This window comes from Nematostella vectensis, chromosome 7, assembly GCF_932526225.1.
Source record: "Nematostella vectensis chromosome 7, jaNemVect1.1, whole genome shotgun sequence".
NCBI lineage: Eukaryota > Metazoa > Cnidaria > Anthozoa > Actiniaria > Edwardsiidae > Nematostella > Nematostella vectensis.
In genome coordinates, this window is record NC_064040.1 from 8,351,437 (window position 1) to 8,373,748 (window position 22,312).

At 42.8% G+C, this 22,312-nt stretch overlaps 2 protein-coding genes across 3 annotated transcripts; one reads left to right on the forward strand and one right to left on the reverse strand.

Moving 5' to 3' along the window:
• The first annotated feature begins 2,703 nt into the window (after positions 1–2,703).
• Positions 2,704–6,639, forward strand: LOC5513004. The gene has a single exon (XM_032382511.2). It carries the CDS (start codon positions 3,445–3,447, stop codon positions 6,301–6,303), a length of 2,859 nt encoding a protein of 952 aa, XP_032238402.1. The 5' UTR covers positions 2,704–3,444; the 3' UTR covers positions 6,304–6,639.
• Positions 6,640–6,695: 56 nt separating this feature from the next.
• LOC5513037 (S1 RNA-binding domain-containing protein 1) lies at positions 6,696–21,474 on the reverse strand. Of its 2 annotated transcripts, XM_048730564.1 has the most exons (17): positions 21,251–21,474; positions 20,998–21,109; positions 19,114–19,252; positions 17,760–17,856; positions 16,113–16,242; positions 15,674–15,797; positions 15,284–15,365; positions 14,817–14,974; positions 14,401–14,497; positions 10,571–10,678; positions 10,399–10,490; positions 10,123–10,205; positions 9,619–9,725; positions 8,617–8,955; positions 7,943–8,028; positions 7,767–7,865; positions 6,696–7,217 (listed from the first exon to the last, which is right to left on the reverse strand). In XM_048730564.1, exons 1-17 carry the CDS (start codon positions 21,451–21,453, stop codon positions 6,907–6,909), a joined length of 2,367 nt encoding a protein of 788 aa, XP_048586521.1. In that variant the 5' UTR covers positions 21,454–21,474; the 3' UTR covers positions 6,696–6,906. The 2 variants fall into 2 exon arrangements, with proteins under 2 accessions (XP_048586521.1, XP_048586522.1); XM_048730565.1 differs by lacking the exons at positions 6,696–7,217; positions 7,767–7,865 and having other exon boundaries at positions 7,947–8,065.
• Between the last annotated feature and the right edge of the window lie 838 nt (positions 21,475–22,312).

Below are 22,312 nucleotides of genomic sequence, written 5' to 3' on the forward strand. Positions count from 1 at the left end.
ACATCATAAGATCCTAAACACAATATGAGGGCGGAGATGCGAGTACATGGCTCAAATTTCCTCTTTCAATAAAATACTGAGTGCGAGTGCGATTTTTTCAAAATTATTATATATCAACAAGAAAACTCGGACGGCAGGGACATTCTCGCAAGCTCTAATTTACACGGGGCTCTTTAAAATGAATGCCATGCAGTATCTGCCAAGTTTTTAATGGATCGTAAATGGAATTTTCTCGCCAAGGTAATTGTCTCACATTTGCCTAATTGCAACTATATACTAGTAAGTGACCAGGGCCGTAGTAGGGGGTGGGGTACTCCCTCACTCCCAATGTTTGCAAAAAGTATAAGGAAATGACTAGTAGGGGCGTGGCTGTGCCCCTATTGTTTTCTTAATGTGTCTCTATCGTGCCCCTCCAATAATTTGAGGCCTATTCGGCTATGAAGTGAATACTACATTTTGCTTAATTTCGCGTAACCTTTCTAAATGAATTAATAAAATAACTTTTAATGCCATCTTTAATATTCTCGTAACAAGGCAGCTCTGAAGTTATCCTGGATACCTAAAGTTCCCTTTGCGGTATTTTGCTGACACGTCATTTAGCGACTGAAAAAACTCTGATACCAATGGGCGTATCGTAAAGGCTCTTTTTTTACACCCAGTCTCGGGTTTCCCGGAGATGGCTTACAAGAGTTGACAATAGGCGGTGGATAGGGGGTGGAGGGAGGTATATAAAATAGGAAAATAGGTAATATATATGTCAGAAATTATGAAAAAGGAGTTAATGCCCTATCCTTCATAATGTTTTTAAAATTAATTTTAGAAGCTTACGAATGGCGAGATTCTCCAGGACTTCTAGTATAAAACAATCTTCAATCCCCAAATTTTGTCTCTGAATTTTGCTTATGCCCCCCAACCTCAAGGCAAGCTCCGTCGTCCCTTGCTCCTCATCTTCTGTGTAGCTAGTATCAAAGAATTGCTATCAAATAGGCATCAAGAATATAATAACTCATTATATGTTACCCGAACCCAAATGAGGTTTAGACGACTTTGCCGGCTGGAACAGGGCCTCGAGTGATCAAAATAAGATGCCGTATAAGAAATCTGGAAACTATTTACTGAGAACGCGGACAACAACATGGGTAGCACTACACTATCTTCGCGCTTCTCGCGCCAACTTGAAATAAAAACGGACAAATTAATTAATGACGGGTACAAAAAAACCTTAGCGGGTAAAAATATCAAATTGTTCATTATGTACCTTTTGAATTTGCAGAGCTTGCTATGAGAAGAAAACGAGCGACCAATCGCGCTATAAGGTCTTAGAACTAACTCTTTAAGAAAAAGTTGTAAAATATAAAAAAAGATTTCCTTTTTTTTAGTACACTCGTGATTTATTTTAATCACTCTTACATATTCCATTAAAATCCTAAGGGTTTAAGGGTAGTAGTGTCTTATCTTATTCATGCCCATATAAGCAGGTAGCTATAACATTCGGTTGAATAATTAATAAAGCAATTTGCAGTCAACTATTTCCAAACAAAAATCTATTACAGAATCTCTCTCAAGAAAAGTTTATCGCTAGATCCTGTGGCGCCATTAAACACACACATCCATATAGCACTAGCGGCGGTATTACATTTAAACGTTAGACATTCCGCAAACTGTCGACGCTTTTTAAAGAGATTAATAGAACATCATCTAAGGCGGTAGTCTGCGGCGGTCTTTAGTCTCGCCGATTGTTCCATTCTGTTGTAAGATAGCAATAACGGCGAGAAGATATTACATGTTTTATTCACGATCACGCAGCTGGGTTCCGCTAGACAGTAATGATTAAAGTGCGCGTTTGTAGCCTGACCCAAAGCAATGGTTTAGCGAGCCCCGAGGTTCATGGAAAAGACCTGTATGTAGCAATACATGTCTCGTGAGTAAAGCGCCAACTTCTTCCAGCATTGCGGGCACAGGATGGAGGAGTTGACGTCGTCAAATCCAACAAACCACACCATAGTTAGGCCAATTGATTTTGGGGCACAAGGATTTGCATTTATTTATTGACAATATAACAGATGGCTAGGCCAGACTTGTGGCTGATTGGATGGAGCGTCTGTTAAGGTGTAGAACAAGGTGACATACACGAAAAACATAGCTTTCTTCGCGAGATATAGGGATTTTTTTTTTATAAATTTGGTTTTCCAGTGGAGAGTGGGGCTGGAGAGGAGGCATATTCCCTCTGTTGCATAGAATGGAAGCCACAGGTGTCCAAATAAAAAAAATAAAAAAGTCCAACCAGCCAGCAAACTTTCTTTGCTTGCAAAAATGCTTTTAAACTCTGTTTATGTTCAAATGATGTATACAGCTATGCATGTATAAAATGTTGTTATTGCGAATAGCAAATCCGCACGTTTTCAGACCGATCGCTGCTTATTATTAGTACAAAATGATAGGTCTCCTCCTGTTCAGTGAAATCAGCTGAAATATAATGCAGAGTTTGTATGAGCAAATACTGAAAAGTTTTCCCTAAAAAATATCGTAAAGAATCAATATACTCGTAATGAAATTCTTATTGTCTCCATATTTGGTATCGCTGAGTTAATGCGGCGTGATATGGGAGGGGTAAGGGCTTCTCGTCAATTTAAAACAAAGTGCATAGAGTTGGGCTCCCTGTGGATGGATTAGAAGAAAGAAGATCCAAAAGCTTATCGCACAGTTTGGAACCAAATCCCATTCTTGCATTCAGCAGATAAGTAGAACGGGACGATATATGTGTTTCGTATTTATTTAACCAAATAGCATCTTTAACGATTTAATTTGCCTAGCAAGCATATATAATTTTTCGACAGAAAAATTCGCCTAGCCGTAGGATCATGTTTCCATAGTAACGTCAATAGCTGGTGTTTCCCTACCACCCGTACCAGTTACGTGTGGTTTTCAATGGAAACTCGACATTCAACTCGACAAGCCTCACAATAAAATATCGCGATGAAACGCAAAGAGAAAAAAGACAGCGCTTTCTTTTAGAAAAACTGTACGGAGAAGCTGGCGTCGAGTGCTCAGCTTTGCTTGATGTAGAAGTTGTTATAAAAACCGCCTGCTAAATATACCCATGAACACTGCGATAACACCTGCCCTTACTCCTTCAATCTTGGATGATCTCATTTCATCGAGGATTGTGTTCTTTCGCGACAGAGATTTTCCCATGAGAAAATATAATCCGCGGAGAAAGAATTGCAAACGCGACACTGTAATTGTTGTTGGATCAGAATTTTTTTGTTTGAGGACGACTGGTGATGTTATGTACCTTGGAAGTAAACAAAAGGCCAATCTCTCCACGAGACGCAATCCTAATTTTGTTACATCAATTACAACAAAGAACAAGAATTTTGACAGACTACCGTGTGTAGAGAAAGTACTAAAACAAGCGGCTGGGAATAACACCAGGGAGTAGCTATGAAGGGAAAAGAGAGCGTGGCAAATAAGGAGGCTAAGGATGTGAGCGAAGGAAGGTGCAATGGTGACTGGCTTTGGAGTCTCGTCGCACCGTGGTCCCCGCCAGACGGTGACCTGACTACGACTCATGTCATCTACCTTGTACTCGTGTTATTTGGTGCTATAGGGTCCAGTGTGTTCAGTGTTCCTGCTGTGACCACACTCCTAGGAACTACCCGAGTACACTGCACATACAATACGACATGTTACATCCCCAAGTACGCTTTTGCGGTGCACAGAATAGGGTTCGTCAACGCGAGCTTTTTTGCCATTCTTATCCTGGTATTCAGTACAATGCGTGTTATAACACGGTCCAGTGTTGATATCGGCCTACACACTGGAGTATGGGTTCCAAAGGCTGTGCTCCTAGCGCTTCTGGGGTACACGGCCTTCGCCACACCCTATAGCATCATAGACACCATATATGGATGGTTTGAGATCTTAGCATGGGTGGTGTTTAGCGCCGTACAGCTCGCGTTTGTGGTAGATCTGGCCCGATCGTGCGGACGTTCGTTCACCAGGACCCCACACGACGGTACCTCCATCGTGCTGAAATCCTTTACGTGGATCACTGCCATAGTATCAGTGGCCAGCACAGCGCTGTTATACGCCATCTACGGCCACGCGTATCTACAGTCACGTGACACGTGCCCAGTCCACCTCGTCCTCATCTCCGTGAACCTCTTGCTCTGCATAACAATACTCATGGTCACGTGCGCGAGAACTCGTCAAGCTGGTTCAACGAGTATTTATACCGGTTTGTTCCAGGCGGGTTTTCAGTGCTTGTACGTGACGTATTTGACGTCATCCGCGTTGATGCATGGACGTGCACTGTGCGCTAGAGATCCTTTCGAGGTGTTCGGAAGCATCGCTGAGCTAGGTCCGTACATGCAAGCGCTTGTTGGTGTAGTCTTTATGTGTATCATCTTGAGCTATGCTTTCCTACGTAACCCGAACAGAGAGCATCTAACATTCAACGACAAGGTTATAGCAAACGAGATAAACTCCCAGACTCCGGAGCAAAAGGACGCGCATTCATACAGCTGGCCTCTAGCTCAGGTGGTCTTACTAACAGCATCCTTTTACGCATGCGCAACATTTGTACGACCTGACCAAATAGACAAGCGCAGTAGCCAGCCAATATCATGGGTGTTCCTAGCCGTCAAAAGTATCACGAGCGTTTTTACTGCGGTGGTTTACCTGTGGATAATAATTGCACCAATAGTAAGTCCCGATAGCGAGTCACGTGACTTTATGAAGATCTTAATCTCCTTGGTGAGGTTCTTCATCAAGATTTTATACAAGTTGTTTTTCGAGGCCTGTCCCGGGCTTAACCAGTCAACCTCTACCCGGTTTGTGTATACGTTTTTCTTCCTTTGCGGAACGATCGCGTCTTCGTTTATGTACCTTCCCTCCGTGAGGCAAGCGCTGGGGCACAACCGCTTCTTCTGTAGTAAAATCAGTCGCCTTGGCAACTGCATGAGCCATGATCCAGGATACCTTGCGGTCTATCGCATCTGTCTCACCATGGCGACGTTCTATATTCTGTTCGCGGTGGTCTTATATAATGTGAGAACTTACGCAGATCCCCGCGCGCTTATTCAGAACGGTCTGTGGGTCGTCAAGTTTGGGTTATTCTTCGGGCTTCTCGTTTGTACATTTTTCATCCCGTTGGAGTTCAGCAGAGTATGGACGTACGTTGGATTGTTAGGGACCTTCTTCTTTATTGTCATGCAGATGATTCTCCTCGTGGACTTCACGCGCGTGTGGAACGCGAGCTTCGCACGCAGAACCGAGAGAACCGGGAAACGCATATGGTTTCACATCCTAGTCTTCACGACGGTCACCCTTTATGTAATCTCCGGCGCATCTGTCGTGTGTTTTTATATGTTTTTCGTCGGAAGCATAGGAAGGTGTCGTACAAATAAGACGTTTATCACGATGAACTTGGTGCTCTGTGGGATAGCATCCCTGGTGAGCATACACCCAGTAGCTGCCGACACGGGTCTCTTACAAGCCGCGACGGTGACCTTCTTTACGATGTATCTCACTTTATCAGGACTCTCGTATAACCCCAACGAGAAGTGCAACCCTGCGGCCTCGTTTATCTCCGAAGCTGACATGAGACCAAACGTGAGCGTCCAGGCAGTCCTGGATCTTATTCTTACCATAGTTTTCCTGGTATATTTTAGCTGTAGAGTAGAATCCTTGACGGACAACCTCCAGAAACTAGTTGCGGCCACTTTTCAGCTCCTTGCAGGCTTGAGAAATAAGGAGCCAGCGACTGACCAGGAAGAACGTGTTAACGATGTCCAGGAAATGAAGGCAACGCAAGAGTACACCTCAACAGATGGAGACACGAGTGTAGACAAGTCGGGAGGAGCAGAATCCTTGACGTCAACTCCAGGCGCGAGGGAATATGACGGGCAAGGAAAACAAACAAAACATAGGTCTGGACAAACTAATACCAGAATAAGCTCAACGACAGATTTAAATGAGGCTGTAAAACCACAATCAGGATCTTCGCAAGAAGACGAAGAAGCCTTCCTTCTTGAAGACGGTGTAGATTCCAGGAAAAACCAAGTGCCATATAGCTACACGTTTTATCACATGGTATACTTCCTAGGGAGCTTGCACGTGACAATGGTGTTGACTAACTGGTACACGCCCAAGAACGGCTCCGAGTTTAAACTGATGATAAACTGGGCGGCGATGTGCATCAAGCTCACCGCTAGCTCCATGTGCGTCTTGTTATATATATGGAGCATTGTGGTGCCTATCATGATGCATAAGCCAGAAGAAAACAACGTGGACCAGTGAGCTGAGAGTGGCTGCCATTTGGATGTTCAGGGGTGAGATGTGAGAGTGGTTGTGTGTTAAAATATACAGCAGACAGTTAGGATGTCTGTTAGGGTGTATAAGGGTGAGATGTGAGAGTGGTTGTGAGTTAAAATATAACAGCAGTCGGTTAGGATGTCTGTTAGGGTGTATAGGGGCGAGATGTGAGAGTGGTTGTGTGTTAAAATATAACAGCAGTCGGTTAGGATGTCTGTTAGGATGTATAGGGGTGAGATGTGTGAGTGGATGTTTATATGCGATTTATATACGATGCATTATCTAAACGCGAAGAAATGGGAATAAAAGAATTAATAGGGAGCAGTTATTAACCCAAAGTATCTTGAACTCTGAAGGATGGACTTAGTGATTCATGGTTAGTTTCCAATACTTTATACTAAATATAACATCACTTAACCCAAATTCACATGACGTCAACTCCAAGTAACACGAACTCTCGACACGTGAGCAACAACATGAGCAAATAAGCCACTGAGTATTTTTCGTTGCGGTAGAAACCAGTCCCGTAATCACGTGTAAGACACGTGATTCAGATAACTGACCATTTGCCAATGAAAGCGCGCGTGATCATTGTTTGCTTTCCGATGTCGTGGAGACCAGTAGTTTTGGAGACAGTCGCGATCGCACCTTGACCAATTGCAAGTTGACATGACCCTTTGTCTCGTCTTTGCTTATGACCTTGACCTCCACCACGTCCCCAGCGCCAAGGTCGTCACGGCCCGCCATGCGTGACGTGTGGATCAGTCCGTCACGCCCGATACCGCAGTCCACAAAGGCGCCGAAGGTCGTCACGTTAGACACACGCCCCGTGAGCTCATGTCCCGGGCGAACATCCTCGAACTTGGTTAGACCTTTCTTGAAAAGCGGCCTCTCGAAACCTAGAGATAAAGTCAAGCGTTTTTTGTAATGGAGAATAGCAGTACCGCGGAAGCAAAGATAGAAGGCAGGACACAGAAGCAGAAGAAACAACTAATCCAAAAGATTAAATGATGTCATTCTGTAAAATGTCCCAGTTATGAGAGTAAGAGTCAAGAAATCGGTGTCTTTTGGAGAAATGAGCAATAAAACTAATAACGCTACATTATTGGGTAAAGTTGTCGAAAAAGGCTCGCTTTCTGTCATGAACACTTGTGGTCATTGGCCTCTCGAAACCCACAGGTGCGCTTATTCTTATGTTCCTATTTTAAGCCCAACATAACGACATGGACATAATGACATAAAAAAAGAAACATTTTTTTGTCTTATGTCGTTATATCCATGTCGTTATGTCTTTATGTCGGACCATTCACACTTGAACATACATAAGAGTGCGCGCGCGTATGTCGTTATGCCATTAGGGACAATATTCTCAAAACGTTAGAGAGGTCAAGCATTTCTTGCAAAGGACAGCGATAAGAGGTTCACAATGCATCACTAAGACACAATACCGTCTCTAATGTCGAAGTCCACGGCTTGCCCTAAACCGTCTATTATCAGCTGAAGGGCCTCAGGAGTGACCTTCAGTTGCCCTGAAATTTTCTCTAAACCTAAAATAACAAGTGAAATACCAGAAACTAAGTTATTTTAAGAAGTGTCAAGGGCAAGTTGCACACATTCTACTCACTCTGTGCTTGAAGTTTCGACGATATAGCTGTTCGAATGTTAGGTTTCCCGATATCACGAGGACGAACGCCCACTAATTCCATAAACCTTTAGAACAACCAGCAACGTTGTTGAGGTTATATTCCTATAGTTTAAATGTTATTATTGTCATCGTTGTTGTCACTATTACTGTGTGTGTGTGTGTGTGTGGGGGGGGGGGGGGGGGGGGGGGGGAGGCAAATATGTAGGGAGGGGGGAGGGCTACGTATTTTGGGCGCCCGGTCTAGGAGGGGTCACGATTTTTGGGCTTGGATTTGAAGGGGGGGGGGGGCAAAATTGCAGCAACCACCCAAGAAATTAATGACCGCTCCCTAATGTTGTATATTGAAGTTGCCGTCGTCTTTTCTGTTGTTGATGCTGTTGCTGTTATCTGTCGTCACTATTGTTGCTTTTGTTGTTATCGTCGTTGCTGGTGTCTTAGCTATTGTTGCTTTTGTTGTTATTGTCGTTGCTATTGTTGTTATCGTCGCTACTGCTGTTATTTCGTTGTTGTTGTTGTTGTTACTGCTGCGGTTTTGTAGTTGTTGGAAACGCTTTCCGCCCATTCACACCCCGCTTTTTTTTCTGTCACTACCTCCAACAATAACACTCTAAGAAGCTAACAACATTAATCAAAGCACGACAAAAATAACGAACCTCTCTGCCGCGCCATAGGCTTCAGGGTGAATAGGAGTCATATCCAGAGGGTTTGGTTTGAGAGCACGTGCCTTCTTCTTACTCGTGTTTTCACCTCGCTTTTTCCTCTTTCTTCCTATTGCCTCCTCTTCTTCGTCGTCCGAGTCTAAGCAGATAACATCACCAGCAGGAGTTTGCGCCGCAGCAGCTCGAACTCGCACAAACCCAACACACTGCTCGTAGGTTTTTTCGCCGATTCCTTTGACCTCAAGAAGTTGCGCGCGGTTGACGAATCCGTTATTTTTCTCTCGATATTCTACTATTGCCTGTGCTCGCTTCTCGTTCAAACCTGACAAACACCTATCAAGGAGATAGAAAATGGGCGTGGTGAATTTAATTCAAAGGGGCGGGGTATTGGGCTTGGTACCCTTTCTATTCTATTTACCATCCTGACAATGTCCACGTCTAACGTTGAACTGACGTTCAACGTTCGCTACGACAAGTATAAGAGTTGGACCCAAGAAATCGTTGTCTTTTGGAGAAATGATGACGAAATGAGTGCCCACCCACAACAGCACCACCGTTGACCAATCAAATTAATAATATAACACAGAGCAATAAAAACAATAACGCTACATTATTGATTAAATTTGTCGAAGAAGGCTCGCTTTCTGTCATGCACAGAACACTAGTGGTCATTGCGGGCGGTTATCGAGTTATAGCGCCTGGATCACAAAGCAGTTTCCCCCTCAAATTTTCACGTTTGAGACCATGAATAAGTGTTCTCAATCATTTGACTCTTTGAATAATATATATATACTTATATTTTCATTGACAATTTGCACAATTACTAATACTTTTGACTTAAATTCGAGCACATGTTTTGCACTTTTTCCCGCCAAATACCACATTTCCCGCCAAATGTGCTAAACTATATTTTCGCTGTACGTCTAACCGCGGTTTGCCGTTTGCGTTTAATTCTGAAAACGCGATGCTAAATGTCTCTAATAATCCACTACTTACTTGAGCAAGCTAACTCCTGCGGCATTCAGATCCGCGCCAACAAAGCTGACACAGTCGGTGAGCACGCCTTGCAAAGCAGCACGCAACAAGACTTCGGGTATGTCATGCTGAAAACAACAGCTCATAGTAACGTCTGGGTCTAGAACCCACAAAAAAACATGGGGGATAAACTATGTAAGGGTATTAATATAACATGTCTGGAGCAAGAACTAAAGAGGTGATAAACTAAAGAGGTGATAATACATGAAGAAGAAATAACATGCTGCAAATACAACAGCACACAGTCTAGAGCTAGAAACCATTGAAAGAAAGAATAACATGTTGCAAGACAAAAGGTTACATATGGTTTATGTTGCCATGGTATTGCTGGTGATTATAACTTAACAGGAAGTTGAGTTAAAAAACAGGTACAAACTATACTGTCGTTTTGAAAAAAGGGAATAGCTTTTGTTAATAATGCCGAAAGCTCTGTGTTGAGGGGCAAGCGTAATTGATGATCTTTACCTGATACATGCCGATTCCAAGATGTTTGGGTTCGATCTTAACAAGCTCAAGCAACGGGTCTTGTAACCGTCTCCCAAGAGAGACTGGAAAAAACCAGAAATGAGCTTATACCATATAAACTACAAAAAAACGAAGGGAGAGAGGGAAAGAGGGTAGACTCAAGGGGAGGAAGGACGGAAGGGTAGACTAAAAATTGGAAGCAAGATAAGGAAGGAAAAGGGTGAATGGGGAAATTATCACATACAATTCAAAGTACTAGCTCACAATCTTCCTTACCAGCGCCCCTCATACTAATTTCTAAGTTTGGCAACTCCAACATTGCCTCATTAGAAGCACTGTAAACCGATGCTCCATCCTCACTGACAATGCTGAAAAGTGTAATGTATGCAAAAATAGTGAGCAAAAGTTTATTGACACTTCAGTATTAATTTCTTAAATCTTTACCTACCAATAACGAGGATCTAATGGATGAAAGGCTTTGCTTTTAATCAGGTCTGAAATGAATGTCTCGGCCTCTCTGCAGCCTACTCCGTTACCAATTGCGATTGTCTCGCACCTAAAGAAAAAATTATGAAGACATGAGAGTTAGGAAGTGCCAGAACCGGATAAGGTGGAAAAGTAGACAAGGCTAAAAAGGGCCAAAAAAAGTAAGGTCATAAATTGTCAGGACGTCGTGCAGCAGTTTTGGGGCTTGAAATCTTTGAAAAGTTTTACTCGAAAAATGTAATTAGCAACGTGGAATGTCAACACTTGTCATATAAATGACTACCAGAGCCTTGTTATTTTTCCGGTGGGGACTCCGGACTGGACGGGATTTATCGTTTGGGTGTGGTCAACAGCAACTCTTTCCCCTAAGAGTTGGCAAATTGGGTGTGGTCGAAGAAATTTTTAACACAAAGAGATAGCAGGATCGGAAAAATCCTTAAACACCCCCTAAGGGTTGGCAGTTGCCCGAAATCTTATACCAACAAGATATGAGGATCACACCCGTCTACTTTTCTTGAGAGTCCCCCCCCAGGCTGTTTTGGTTACTTATAGAGTTCGTAAATCTCTTTTCCCAGCATTCTACCTCAACTTTGACTTTAACAATGGGCACCCAATTTATTTTAATCAGGTATATGGGCAAGGATCTAACGGCAATGAAGGCTTCTCACAGACACAGGCAACCAGTCCAGCCGCGCAGGCTGCGATACAGGCGAGAATTCTTTCGCCAAAAAAAAAAAACCTTATCTGTCAGCGCACATTTAACATTGCGACCGCAATTTAGAAAAACATTTTTTCCAATCTAACATTTCTGAAAACCTTTGCCAGATATTTTATCTGAATTCTGCGACTTCTGCCTAGGTGAGCCGAGGTTAGATAGGTGAGATGAGGTAAGGCATTGTTAGATAGGCGAGATGAGGTAAGGCATTGTTAGATAGGTGAGATGAGGTAAGGCATTGTAAAATAGGTGAGATGAGGTAAGGCATTGTTAGATAGGTGAGATGAGGTAAGGCATTGTTAGATAGGTGAGATGAGGTGAGGCATTGTTAGATAGGTGAGAGATAAGGTAAGGCATTGTTAGATAGGTGAGATGAGGTAAGGCATTGTTAGATAGGTGAGAGATAAGGTAAGGCATTGTTAGATAGGTGAGATGAGGTAAGGCATTGTTAGATAGGTGAGATGAGGTAAGGCATTGTTAGATAGGTGAGATGAGGTAAGGCATTGTTAGATAGGCGAGATGAGGTAAGGCATTGTTAGATAGGTGAGATGAGGTAAGGCATTGTTAGACAGGTGAGATGAGGTAAGGCATTGTTAGATAGGTGAGATGAGGTAAGGCATGGTTAGACAGGTGAGATGAGGTAAGGCATTGTTAGATAGGTAAGATGAGGTAAGGCATTGTTAGATAGGTGAGATGAGGTAAGGCATTGTTAGATAGGTGAGATGAGGTAAGGCATTGTTAGATAGGCGAGATGAGGTAAGGCATTGTTAGATAGGTGAGATGAGGTAAGGCATTGTTAGACAGGTGAGAGATGAGGTAAGGTATTGTTAGATAGGCGACATGAGGTAAGGTATTGTTAGATAGGTGAGATGAGGTAAGGCATTGTAAAATAGGTGAGATGAGGTAAGGCATTGTTAGATAGGTGAGATGAGGTAAGGCATTGTTAGATAGGTGAGATGAGGTAAGGCATTGTTAGATAGGTGAGATGAGGTAAGGCATTGTTAGATAAGTGAGATGAGGTAAGGCATTGTTAGACAGGTGAGAGATGAGGTAAGGCATTGTTAGATAGGTGAGATGAGGTAAGGCATTGTTAGATAGGTGAGATGAGGTAAGGCATTGTTAGATAGGTGAGATGAGGTAAGGCATTGTTAGATAAGTGAGATGAGGTAAGGCATTGTTAGATAGGTGAGATGAGGTAAGGCATTGTTAGATAGGTGAGATGAGGTAAGGCATTGTTAGATAGGTGAGATGAGGTAAGTCATTGTTAGATAGGTGAGATGAGGTAAGGCATTGTTAGATAGGTGAGATGAGGTAAGTCATTGTTAGATAAGTGAGATGAGGTAAGGCATTGTTAGATAGGTGAGATGAGGTAAGGCATTGTTAGATAGGCGAGATGAGGTAAGGCATTGTTAGATAGGTGAGATGAGGTAAGGCATTGTTAGACAGGTGAGAGATGAGGTAAGGTATTGTTAGATAGGCGACATGAGGTAAGGTATTGTTAGATAGGTGAGATGAGGTAAGGCATTGTAAAATAGGTGAGATGAGGCAAGGCATTGTTAGATAGGTGAGATGAGGTAAGGCATTGTTAGATAGGTGAGATGAGGTAAGGCATTGTTAGATAGGTGAGATGAGGTAAGGCATTGTTAGATAAGTGAGATGAGGTAAGGCATTGTTAGACAGGTGAGAGATGAGGTAAGGCATTGTTAGATAGGTGAGATGAGGTAAGGCATTGTTAGATAGGTGAGATGAGGTAAGGCATTGTTAGATAGGTGAGATGAGGTAAGGCATTGTTAGATAGGTGAGATGAGGTAAGGCATTGTTAGATAGGTGAGATGAGGTAAGGCATTGTTAGATAGGTGAGATGAGGTAAGGCATTGTTAGATAAGTGAGATGAGGTAAGGCATTGTTAGATAGGTGAGATGAGGTAAGGCATTGTTAGATAGGTGACATGAGGTGAGGCATTGTAAAATAGGTGAGATGAGGTAAGGCATTGTTAGATAGGTGAGATGAGGTAAGTCATTGTTAGATAGGTGAGATGAGGTAAGGCATTGTTAGATAGGTGAGATAAGGTAAGGCATTGTTAGATAGGTGAGATGAGGTAAGGCATTGTTAGACAGGTGAGAGATGAGGTAAGGCATTGTTAGATAGGTGAGATGAGGTAAGGCATTGTTAGATAGGTGAGATGAGGTAAGGCATTGTAAAATAGGCGACATGAGGTAAGTCATTGTTAGATAGGTGAGATGAGGTAAGGCATTGTTAGATAGGCGAGATGAGGTAAGGCATTGTTAGATAGGTGAGATGAGGTGAGGCATTGTTAGACAGGTGAGAGATGAGGTAAGGCATTGTTAGATAGGTAAGATGAGGTAAGGCATTGTTAGATAGGTGACATGAGGTAAGGCATTGTTAGATAGGTGAGATGAGGTAAGGCATTGTAAAATAGGCGACATGAGGTAAGTCATTGTTAGATAGGTGAGATGAGGTAAGGCATTGTTAGATAGGCGACATGAGGTAAGTCATTGTTAGATAGGTGAGATGAGGTGAGGCATTGTTAGACAGGTGAGAGATGAGGTAAGGCATTGTTAGATAGGTAAGATGAGGTAAGGCATTGTTAGATAGGTGACATGAGGTAAGGCATTGTTAGATAGGTGAGATGAGGTAAGGCATTGTTAGATAAGTGAGATGAGGTAAGGCATTGTTAGATAGGTGAGATGAGGTAAGTCATTGTTAGATAGGTGAGATGAGGTAAGTCATTGTTAGATAGGTGAGATGAGGTAAGGCATTGTTAGACAGGTGAGATGAGGTAAGGCATTGTTAGATAGGTGAGATGAGGTAAGGCATTGTTAGATAGGTGAGATGAGGTAAGGCATGGTTAGATAGGTGAGATGAGGTAAGGCATTGTTAGATAGGTGAGATGAGGTAAGGCATTGTTAGACAGGTGAGAGATGAGGTAAGGCATTGTTAGATAGGTGAGATGAGACGAGTTAAGGTAGAGTAGGTATGGTAAGGTCATGGTATAACGCATGTTTACATCAGGTGCAGCAAATAAGGTGACATAATGGGTGAGGCTTGACAATAACCTGTGTCTTCTAACCATCTCCTTGACTCTGTCCTCAGCCTCCTGCCTCTTTGTTTTACGGCCAATAGGATATATGACTCCCACCTCCAGAACCTTTCCTGATAAAAATACAATCGTCCAGTACATAAGATAAAAATAAGACCATGTTCTAAACAATTAGACCATGTAATAGAGCACACATTCTTATCATACTCTTAATAGAATTGTAAATTCATCATCTACAATGTATTCGTGTTTGACTTTTTTTCTGCAATCTCTTTTCCTGGATGATTTAATAAATAGATTATATCTGATCGGCTACTATGAATGGTTTAACGCCATCACCATTCCATTGCTCCCTACACCAAGTCAATAAGAAGCCAGGGGTTTAGCGACCAGAGAAGAAACAGATTATGAAAGATTCTTAAGCAAGCTCACCTGCTGGATCAACCACTGCTAGTTTGCAGCCATGGGTAAACCCAGGATCCAGTGAAAGTACTTTTACTCCCTTCACCGGAGGGGTCAAGAGTAGTCGATAGAGGTTCTGAGAAAATATATCGACACTTTCTCTCTCAGCTCGCTTGGTTGCTTGAGTCCTGTAACATAAGTTGCCATTTTGGATTCTGAAGGCATTATAGTTAGGGCATGGATGCCTATGTTAAACCATCTTTTCTTTGTTTCTTCTATCTTTTAAAAATGCCCCTCGGTTTTTCTATGTAAAGCTCAAAAAGATTTACCAAGAATTTGGAACAAATGTTTGCAACTACATATGTGCTTGCAGAAGATTTTAAAAAGCTAAGGATGGAAATCAATGATTTTTATTGATCTCCTCTTTAAATTACAGCCCAACAATCTCTTTCTAAGGAGGGGTCAAGTAAAAAATGTATAAACTTGTAGATAGTTACCTGGCCCTCCTACAAACTCTAGGCTCAAGAAGTCTACTGTATGCATCTTCAATGGAAGTAGAAAGCAACCTCTTAATGTCTCCTGAAAAGAAACAATAACTTTTTGGTGAGAAAAATGGAGTTCTCTATCTTGGCCGACTGGTAAGCAGAAGTTTACAAAATAATGATGCATGTGTGTGTGTTGGGAGGGGGAGTAGTTAGCCAGAAATAAACTTTAATGCCTACAGGTAAGGTTTTTTTTTATTAAAATCAGTGTAGCTTTGACAATGGCATCCGTCCCATTGGTCAACCAGTCAGTAACTCAATCAGTCCTACTTCAACGTTCAGTCGGTTGGTCAGTTGGTTGGTCGTCCTGTCAGTCAACCGTGTCACTCATAGAACATGCCTTGCCTTGAGCATTTGGCTGTATCCATCTTGATTTAGTGTCATGCAAAAACCTGTGTTTTAGATTATCAGAAACTGCAACCTTCACCGTCAGAATCTTGTCCTGTTCAGCCCTATTTATCGCTAAAATCTGGAATAAAAGAAACTTCTTGTGATCATCCACTTTTTTAGCCTTAGCGAAAACTGGCCGGCTCATGTTTGACCGTCTCCATCCAGAAGGAAAATAAATTATTTTTGTTTTGTAAGTGGGGGCCTTCATCAACCAAACTGCCTCAAAACTCGCAATAACCTGCTCATAAAAATCTTTTTGAGAAGGCTGCATTTTTATAACATTCACTTAGAAAGACAACTCAAGAAGAAGATTTGTACTGACTAAATACAGCTGGCAGAGGAAAAAAGACCTTTTACCTTTGGTTGCTTCCTGCAAATGTCATAGTTGATATACCTGGTGTGATCTTAGTCTAGTGATGGGCATCTTGAATGCATGGTATTGCTTGTACTTATTGACTTCAGCTTCAGTCTTTTTGCTAGCGGAGCGACTTAACGAGGTCTCCAGGGTTATACAGCCTTCCATGCTAAAACAGAGCAAAGAAATGTGATAGGAAATTGTCACTCAGCCAAGGTTCAGCACTATAATCGATTATTATAACGGCATCTCTGATTCACAAAACCTACAGAAACCTGCGGAACCTACGGAAACGTCTCAAAGACGCTAAATAACAAAAAAAACCTCTAAGTACCAACTAAGACCCCATTCATACGTCGCGCTCCTGCCTTGCGGAATCTAATTGTCTATTTGTATCGACATAAATACCTTTTTGTACCTTGGGTTCGACGTTGATTCAGATGTCGTGCTCAATAGGTTTTGGAGGACTTTGATATCCAATTCCCCCATATTTTCAGTACCCCTTCCCCCTTCCACCACCCAAAAAAAGAAGGAGAAAAGGAAGAATAGCAACGACAAACGTCAAAGAAATGCAAGCAAGAGATTAGCTGCAAGCTGGTCAGAAAGTGGAGGCTAGGAATTGGCAGAAAACATTAATTCAGATAAAGCGAAGGCACTCAATGTACAGAATGTATATATGGTATATATAGGGTATATGCAGGTTTGTATTGCATAAATAATATGTGGTATAATACCTACTCGTGGATTGTGCATGCCAAATAACTGACCCAAAACCGAGACTAGCTGAACCAAGAAGTCTGATTTGACAGTTGGTCAAACTATATAGAAGAGAATTAACACCCAAAGAAATCAGTTTTCTCCCCCCCCCCCCCCCCCAATTAGACCTTGAAAATCGAGGCCCCTGAACAGTATCCTCAACACCTTCACCCCCCCCCTTCGGGATAATAAATGAACGTTCCCCAAGTACCACAAAATCATTACAACTCGACATCGTTTTTGGGTATAATTTTTATCGCATTGAGTTTATCGGGCTAACCGGGTGACTTTCCGCGTTTCCAAGTTTATGCACATTTTGAGAAATGTGTATTCTTCACCTTCAAGTGAAATTAAAGGTGTAAAGCTCTGGCCTCTGGTACTTAGGGTATGTGAACGCATGTATTTGTTGTTGTTGTTGTTGTTTAGCGGCTTAGAGAGACATTTCCGTAGGTTCCGTGAATTAGAGAAGCCGTTATGATAAGGTAGGGAGATATTTGAAGCCAGTCACAATTGGGGCATATTCAGTGTTTGATTGAAAGCAGAGCCATAAGGTGCTTAATAGGAAAATGTAAATCCGTGTGGAGATGCAAGCCGGGAAAAAACCGTTAGGAGATGGATGAAGTCGCTCCCTTCTCTATTATCCACTTGCGTCTGATTCACCACGAATGACACAAATGCACATAAGCTTTTACATCTGCACTTCCTCCTCCGTCTCTGTCTTGTTTCCGTCACTAATGAAATGTCAACTAAATATTAACTTAAACAAATTACACATTAGGTTTGGTAGCCAGTAAACCAAAATTTTCACCAAATTATCTATAGCACATTATAATGTGGTCAAACAGGTAGCTACATTAGTGCAGAGACCCATCCGGTGCCAGCTTGGACATCTTCAGTACATAAGCAATCAGGTGGTTATAATGCACTTACAGTGCCTTTAGAGATTCTGAAGTTGAAGGGTCCTTTGATATGGTTTCTGCTAAAACATGCTGCACGCCAGTTGATACCTCTTTGATGTTAGACAGCCCTGGATGAAATAGCACAAATAGTATTATAGTATTTGTGAGCAAAATAGTGAATTACTCTACCCAATTACTGATTGTCTAGCAAGCAAGACCCAATCATAGCCAATAGCCATAGCATTTTCCTTCCCCATCCAGTCTGCCAAAGATAGCAGGGCTTTCTTTATTAAGGGTAATCATAATATTTTGAAACCGCTTTTTGCATAATATCAATGTCAAACCCCTTCTCTCATTCAGAAAACCCTCAATAGGCAGCTACCCAGGATCGGCTGAGGGTGGGTGCGCAGTCATAGGTATTATATGGAAAAAGCATAGGATTTGAAAGAAATTTCCCACTTTTTGGCCTACAAGGGGGTGCATACACACCCTGCGCACCCCCCTGTGTAGTCACCCCCCTGTGTACGTCACCCCCCTGTGTACGTCACCCCCTGTGTACGTCACCCCCCTGTGTACGTCACCCCCTGTGTACGTCACCCCCCTGTGTATGTCACCCCCATGTGTACGTCACCCCCCTGTGTACGTCACCCCCCTGTGTACGTCACCCCCCGTGTACGTCACCCCTCGTGTACGTCACCCCTCGTGTACGTCACCCCCTGTGTACATCACCCCCTGTGTACATCACCCCCCTGTGTACGTCACCCCCCTGTGTACGTCACCCCCCTGTGTACGTCACCCCCCTGTGTACGTCACCCCCCTGTGTACGTCACCCCCCTGTGTACGTCACCCCCCTGTGTACGTCACCCCCTGTGTACATCACCCCCCTGTGTACGTCACCCCCTGTGTACGTCACCCCCTGTGTACGTCACCCCCCTGTGTACGTCACCCCCTGTGTACGTCACCCCCTGTGTACGTCACCCCCTGTGTACGTCACCCCCTGTGTACGTCACCCCCTGTGTACGTCACCCCCTGTGTACGTCACCCCCCTGTGTACGTCACCCCCTGTGTACGTCACCCCCTGTGTACGTCACCCCCCTGTGTACGTCACCCCCCTGTGTACGTCACCCCCATGTGTACGTCACCCCCTGTGTACGTCACCCCCTGTGTACGTCACCCCCATGTGTACGTGCTTGTCATATTAGTTATATTAGTCCACAAAAGGTGCTCTTTTAAGGCAAACTCAAGGGTATGCACCACAAGAAGCAAATCTGGTAGCTTTGTGTTGAAATGAATTACATCCCATTCAATTTTCAAGTGGTTCTATTTAAAAAAAAACTTTATTAAGCTTTTTTGAACTGATTGTTGGCTTTTAGTGTTTATTGTACCTTTTGTATCCTTCTTTACCCAATCCCTTAGATTAACTGACTGTGGGTGCACAAGAACCCTCTCAGCAGCAACGTCTAGCCCCAACTGTCGAGCACGTCCGGCTAATGTCCCTTGTTTTCCTTTCTTGAATGGACCAAACTAAGACAAACAAGTTTGCAAAACATTCTGTTCAAATTCCCAGAATCCTTAGGCAAGCAGTATAAAGCTAGACTATAAAAAAAGCCTTAATCAAAATAAGGGCCAGGAGAAGTAAAACAGAGCTAGTTGATTTAAGCCTCTAATACCCAAAGCTTATTGATAAACACTGCACACCAGTCTACTTGGACTTTGACTCTTCTCCTCCCTACCACTAGATCTACAACTTATATGCATGTCAGAGATTTCATTTGGCCCAGGGAGCAGGAACCGCCAGCTTTACCACCAAGTGTCAGCTACTTTTTTTAGAAAGTTCATTTAAGTTTTTTTAACTATTAAAATAAAATAAATTTCACCCCCTATTTATCAATCTCCATCTCAAACTTTGAAACTTAATAAAAAAGGAGAGGGGAGGGGGTTATGGCGTCCCAGTCCACGCTTATACTTGTACTGTTGGTGGTATAGCGTGTGACTGGGGCCCCCTTGGTCCTGTAAGACAGATAATAACAAAGGCTTAGCGAGAACGTGGAGGGTTAAGAGGGGTGGATGCCATAAAGGGAGGGAGGGGGTTATGGCGTCCCAGTACACGCTTATACTTGTACTGTTGGTGGTATAGCATGTGACTGGGGCCGCCCTTGGTCCTGTAAGACAGATAATAAAAAAGGCTTAGCGAGAACGTGGAGATTAAAGAGGGGGGGATATGCCATAAAGGAGAGGGGGGGGGGGTGTTATGGCATCCCAGTCCACGCTTATACTTGTACTGTTGGTAGTAAAGCGTGTGACTGGGGCCGCCCTTGGTCCTGTAAGTCAGATAATAAAAAAGGCTTAGCGAGAACGTGGAGATTAAAGAGGGGTGGATATGCCATAAAGGAGAGGGGGGGTGTTACGGCGTCCCAGTACACGCTTATACTTGTACTGTTGGTAGTAAAGCGTGTGACTGGGGCTGCCCTTGGTCCTGTAAGACAGATGATAACAAAGGCTTAGCTAGAACGTGGAGGGTCCTGTTTTCTATCAAAATTAAACAATAATTCCCTTGCATAGTGCAATTTATTTAATAACACCCTCGTGAGATCTATAAGTGGATTTGTTCGCAAGAACTTTCTATACGGCAAGCACCAGCTAGGTTATACCCACCCCTCTCCCCAAAAACAAATATTCTCAAAATTCTCCAGCCTTGAGATTTTCAGGGGTTGACAGGTATGCTGACTACCCTGGGTACCAGAGCCTCCAAACTTCTCTCTCCCAGTGAAGCTCAGCATTTTGGCATTTTGGCTGAGCGGACAGTGCTGAATAACGTATGCGCATGCGCGTGCTCTGGCGAAAACAAGCACAATCGTAGTGTTGAATCGTTCGAATAAAGGTACAAAAGGCTGACTTCAGTCGCTGTTTTGACTAACTGTACAGCATTAAAACCAGACTGTACAAAAGATGACAGACTTGTTTGATAATGAGGGAGTCATAAAGAAAATTTTAGCCTTAATTTTGGTCTAGTTTTCTTAGCATTCGCCAAAATGTGACAGTTTGCCAGAAAAACGCCGCCATTTCAAAACAAAAAGGCTGGTTTAACCTTGCGGTACTGGAACTAGTCTTGCATTTTTCAGCACTGGCGGCTTAGCATCACTGGACGAGAGAAGTCTGTGGAGGCTCTGGTACCCAGGGTAATACGCTGACTCTATCAGGGTTACAACCCAAATGTTGCAGACGCTTTTTGATAAAGCAATATTAAAATGTAGTAGGGACATACTTACAATTTCATCAACTTCTTCAACTGACTGTGCATTATCTAGTGCTTCCCTTATTTCAATTGTTAGCTGATCACCTATCTTCTTCTTTGTGCTCTCAGCCTTTTTCTGAACTTCTCTAAACAGTGGATGATTATATCAATGGTTAACTCAAACCCTTAACGTTACATTGATTCTCGGGTGCAACGTTTTTTTAAATTAAAATTGTTATCATCTTTTTTAATTAAAATCATTATTGTTGTAGTTCAGTGAGACTCACTTCAGGAGTTGGTACTGTCCGTCAATGTGTCTAAGCACGGCCGGGTCTAGTCCCCCGCTATGCTCTTTCCGATAGCGAGCAATGAAAGGGATGGTGTTGTCGTTATCCAGCAGCACCAGAATTCTGGACACCACATTCTCGTCTAATTGAAGGTTTTGAGAAATTATTTGCGCGCACTTGTCTTTTTCAACTTTGGCGGCCATTTTTCGAATAGGCACTCGACCCAGTCTAACACGGACGCCAGAAATTACCAACTATCAGCCAGAAAAAAAAAAGTTATTTAAATGATGCACGTAGATGTCCAGACTCCGCGGATGGTGGTCTATGACCAACAGCAGGATATTTATTATTCATTTTCTGTATTTTTGTTTTTATTGATAAATATAAAACATAAGAAGTGACTTTGAAGGATCCCTGTGGTATACGTCTTTATGGTTTGGATCGGGTATTCGTACCAAGTTTTGGTTTTAATCTGGTATTCGTACCGAGGCGTCGGGGCTTAACTGTGGCTGTGTGGGGTGATAAAATGTGTGGTAATGGACGTTGGTGCGTGGGTTAAAGTGTGTAAGTGTGGCTATTTTATATGGTGTATTGCATTGGGGGCTGTAAGGGTCGGAGTAGTGGCTATGTATGAGAGGTAGAAATAGGCTAGCAGTTAGATGTTAGGGGAGAACTGTGTGTTTGACCTTCGGAGGAAGGTGATAATTACCTGTTGATAACTTCTTGTGATAACATATTGTTCAATCTTGTGGAATGTAATGTGAGCTTGTAAACAATTGAATGGAATTACAAGGCCGGTGGTAGGAATAAAATATGAAGGCGTGCAGATACGGTATAAAAGAAAGAAATGGATGGCAAATAGGAGATAGATAGTGGTTATATAAGTATAGGACAGTTGGCTCCTTGAGTACAGCGCAAGTCAGCTAACTTCCCTTACAAAATAAACACACATGAAGGGTTTTCGTTGTCGTGCTCCCTTGCAATGTTTCTCAAGGGACAAAAACCAGGCCAGAGGACAGATCTCTAAGAAAGGGGTCTCTCGAATAAGCGTTTAGAAGAATA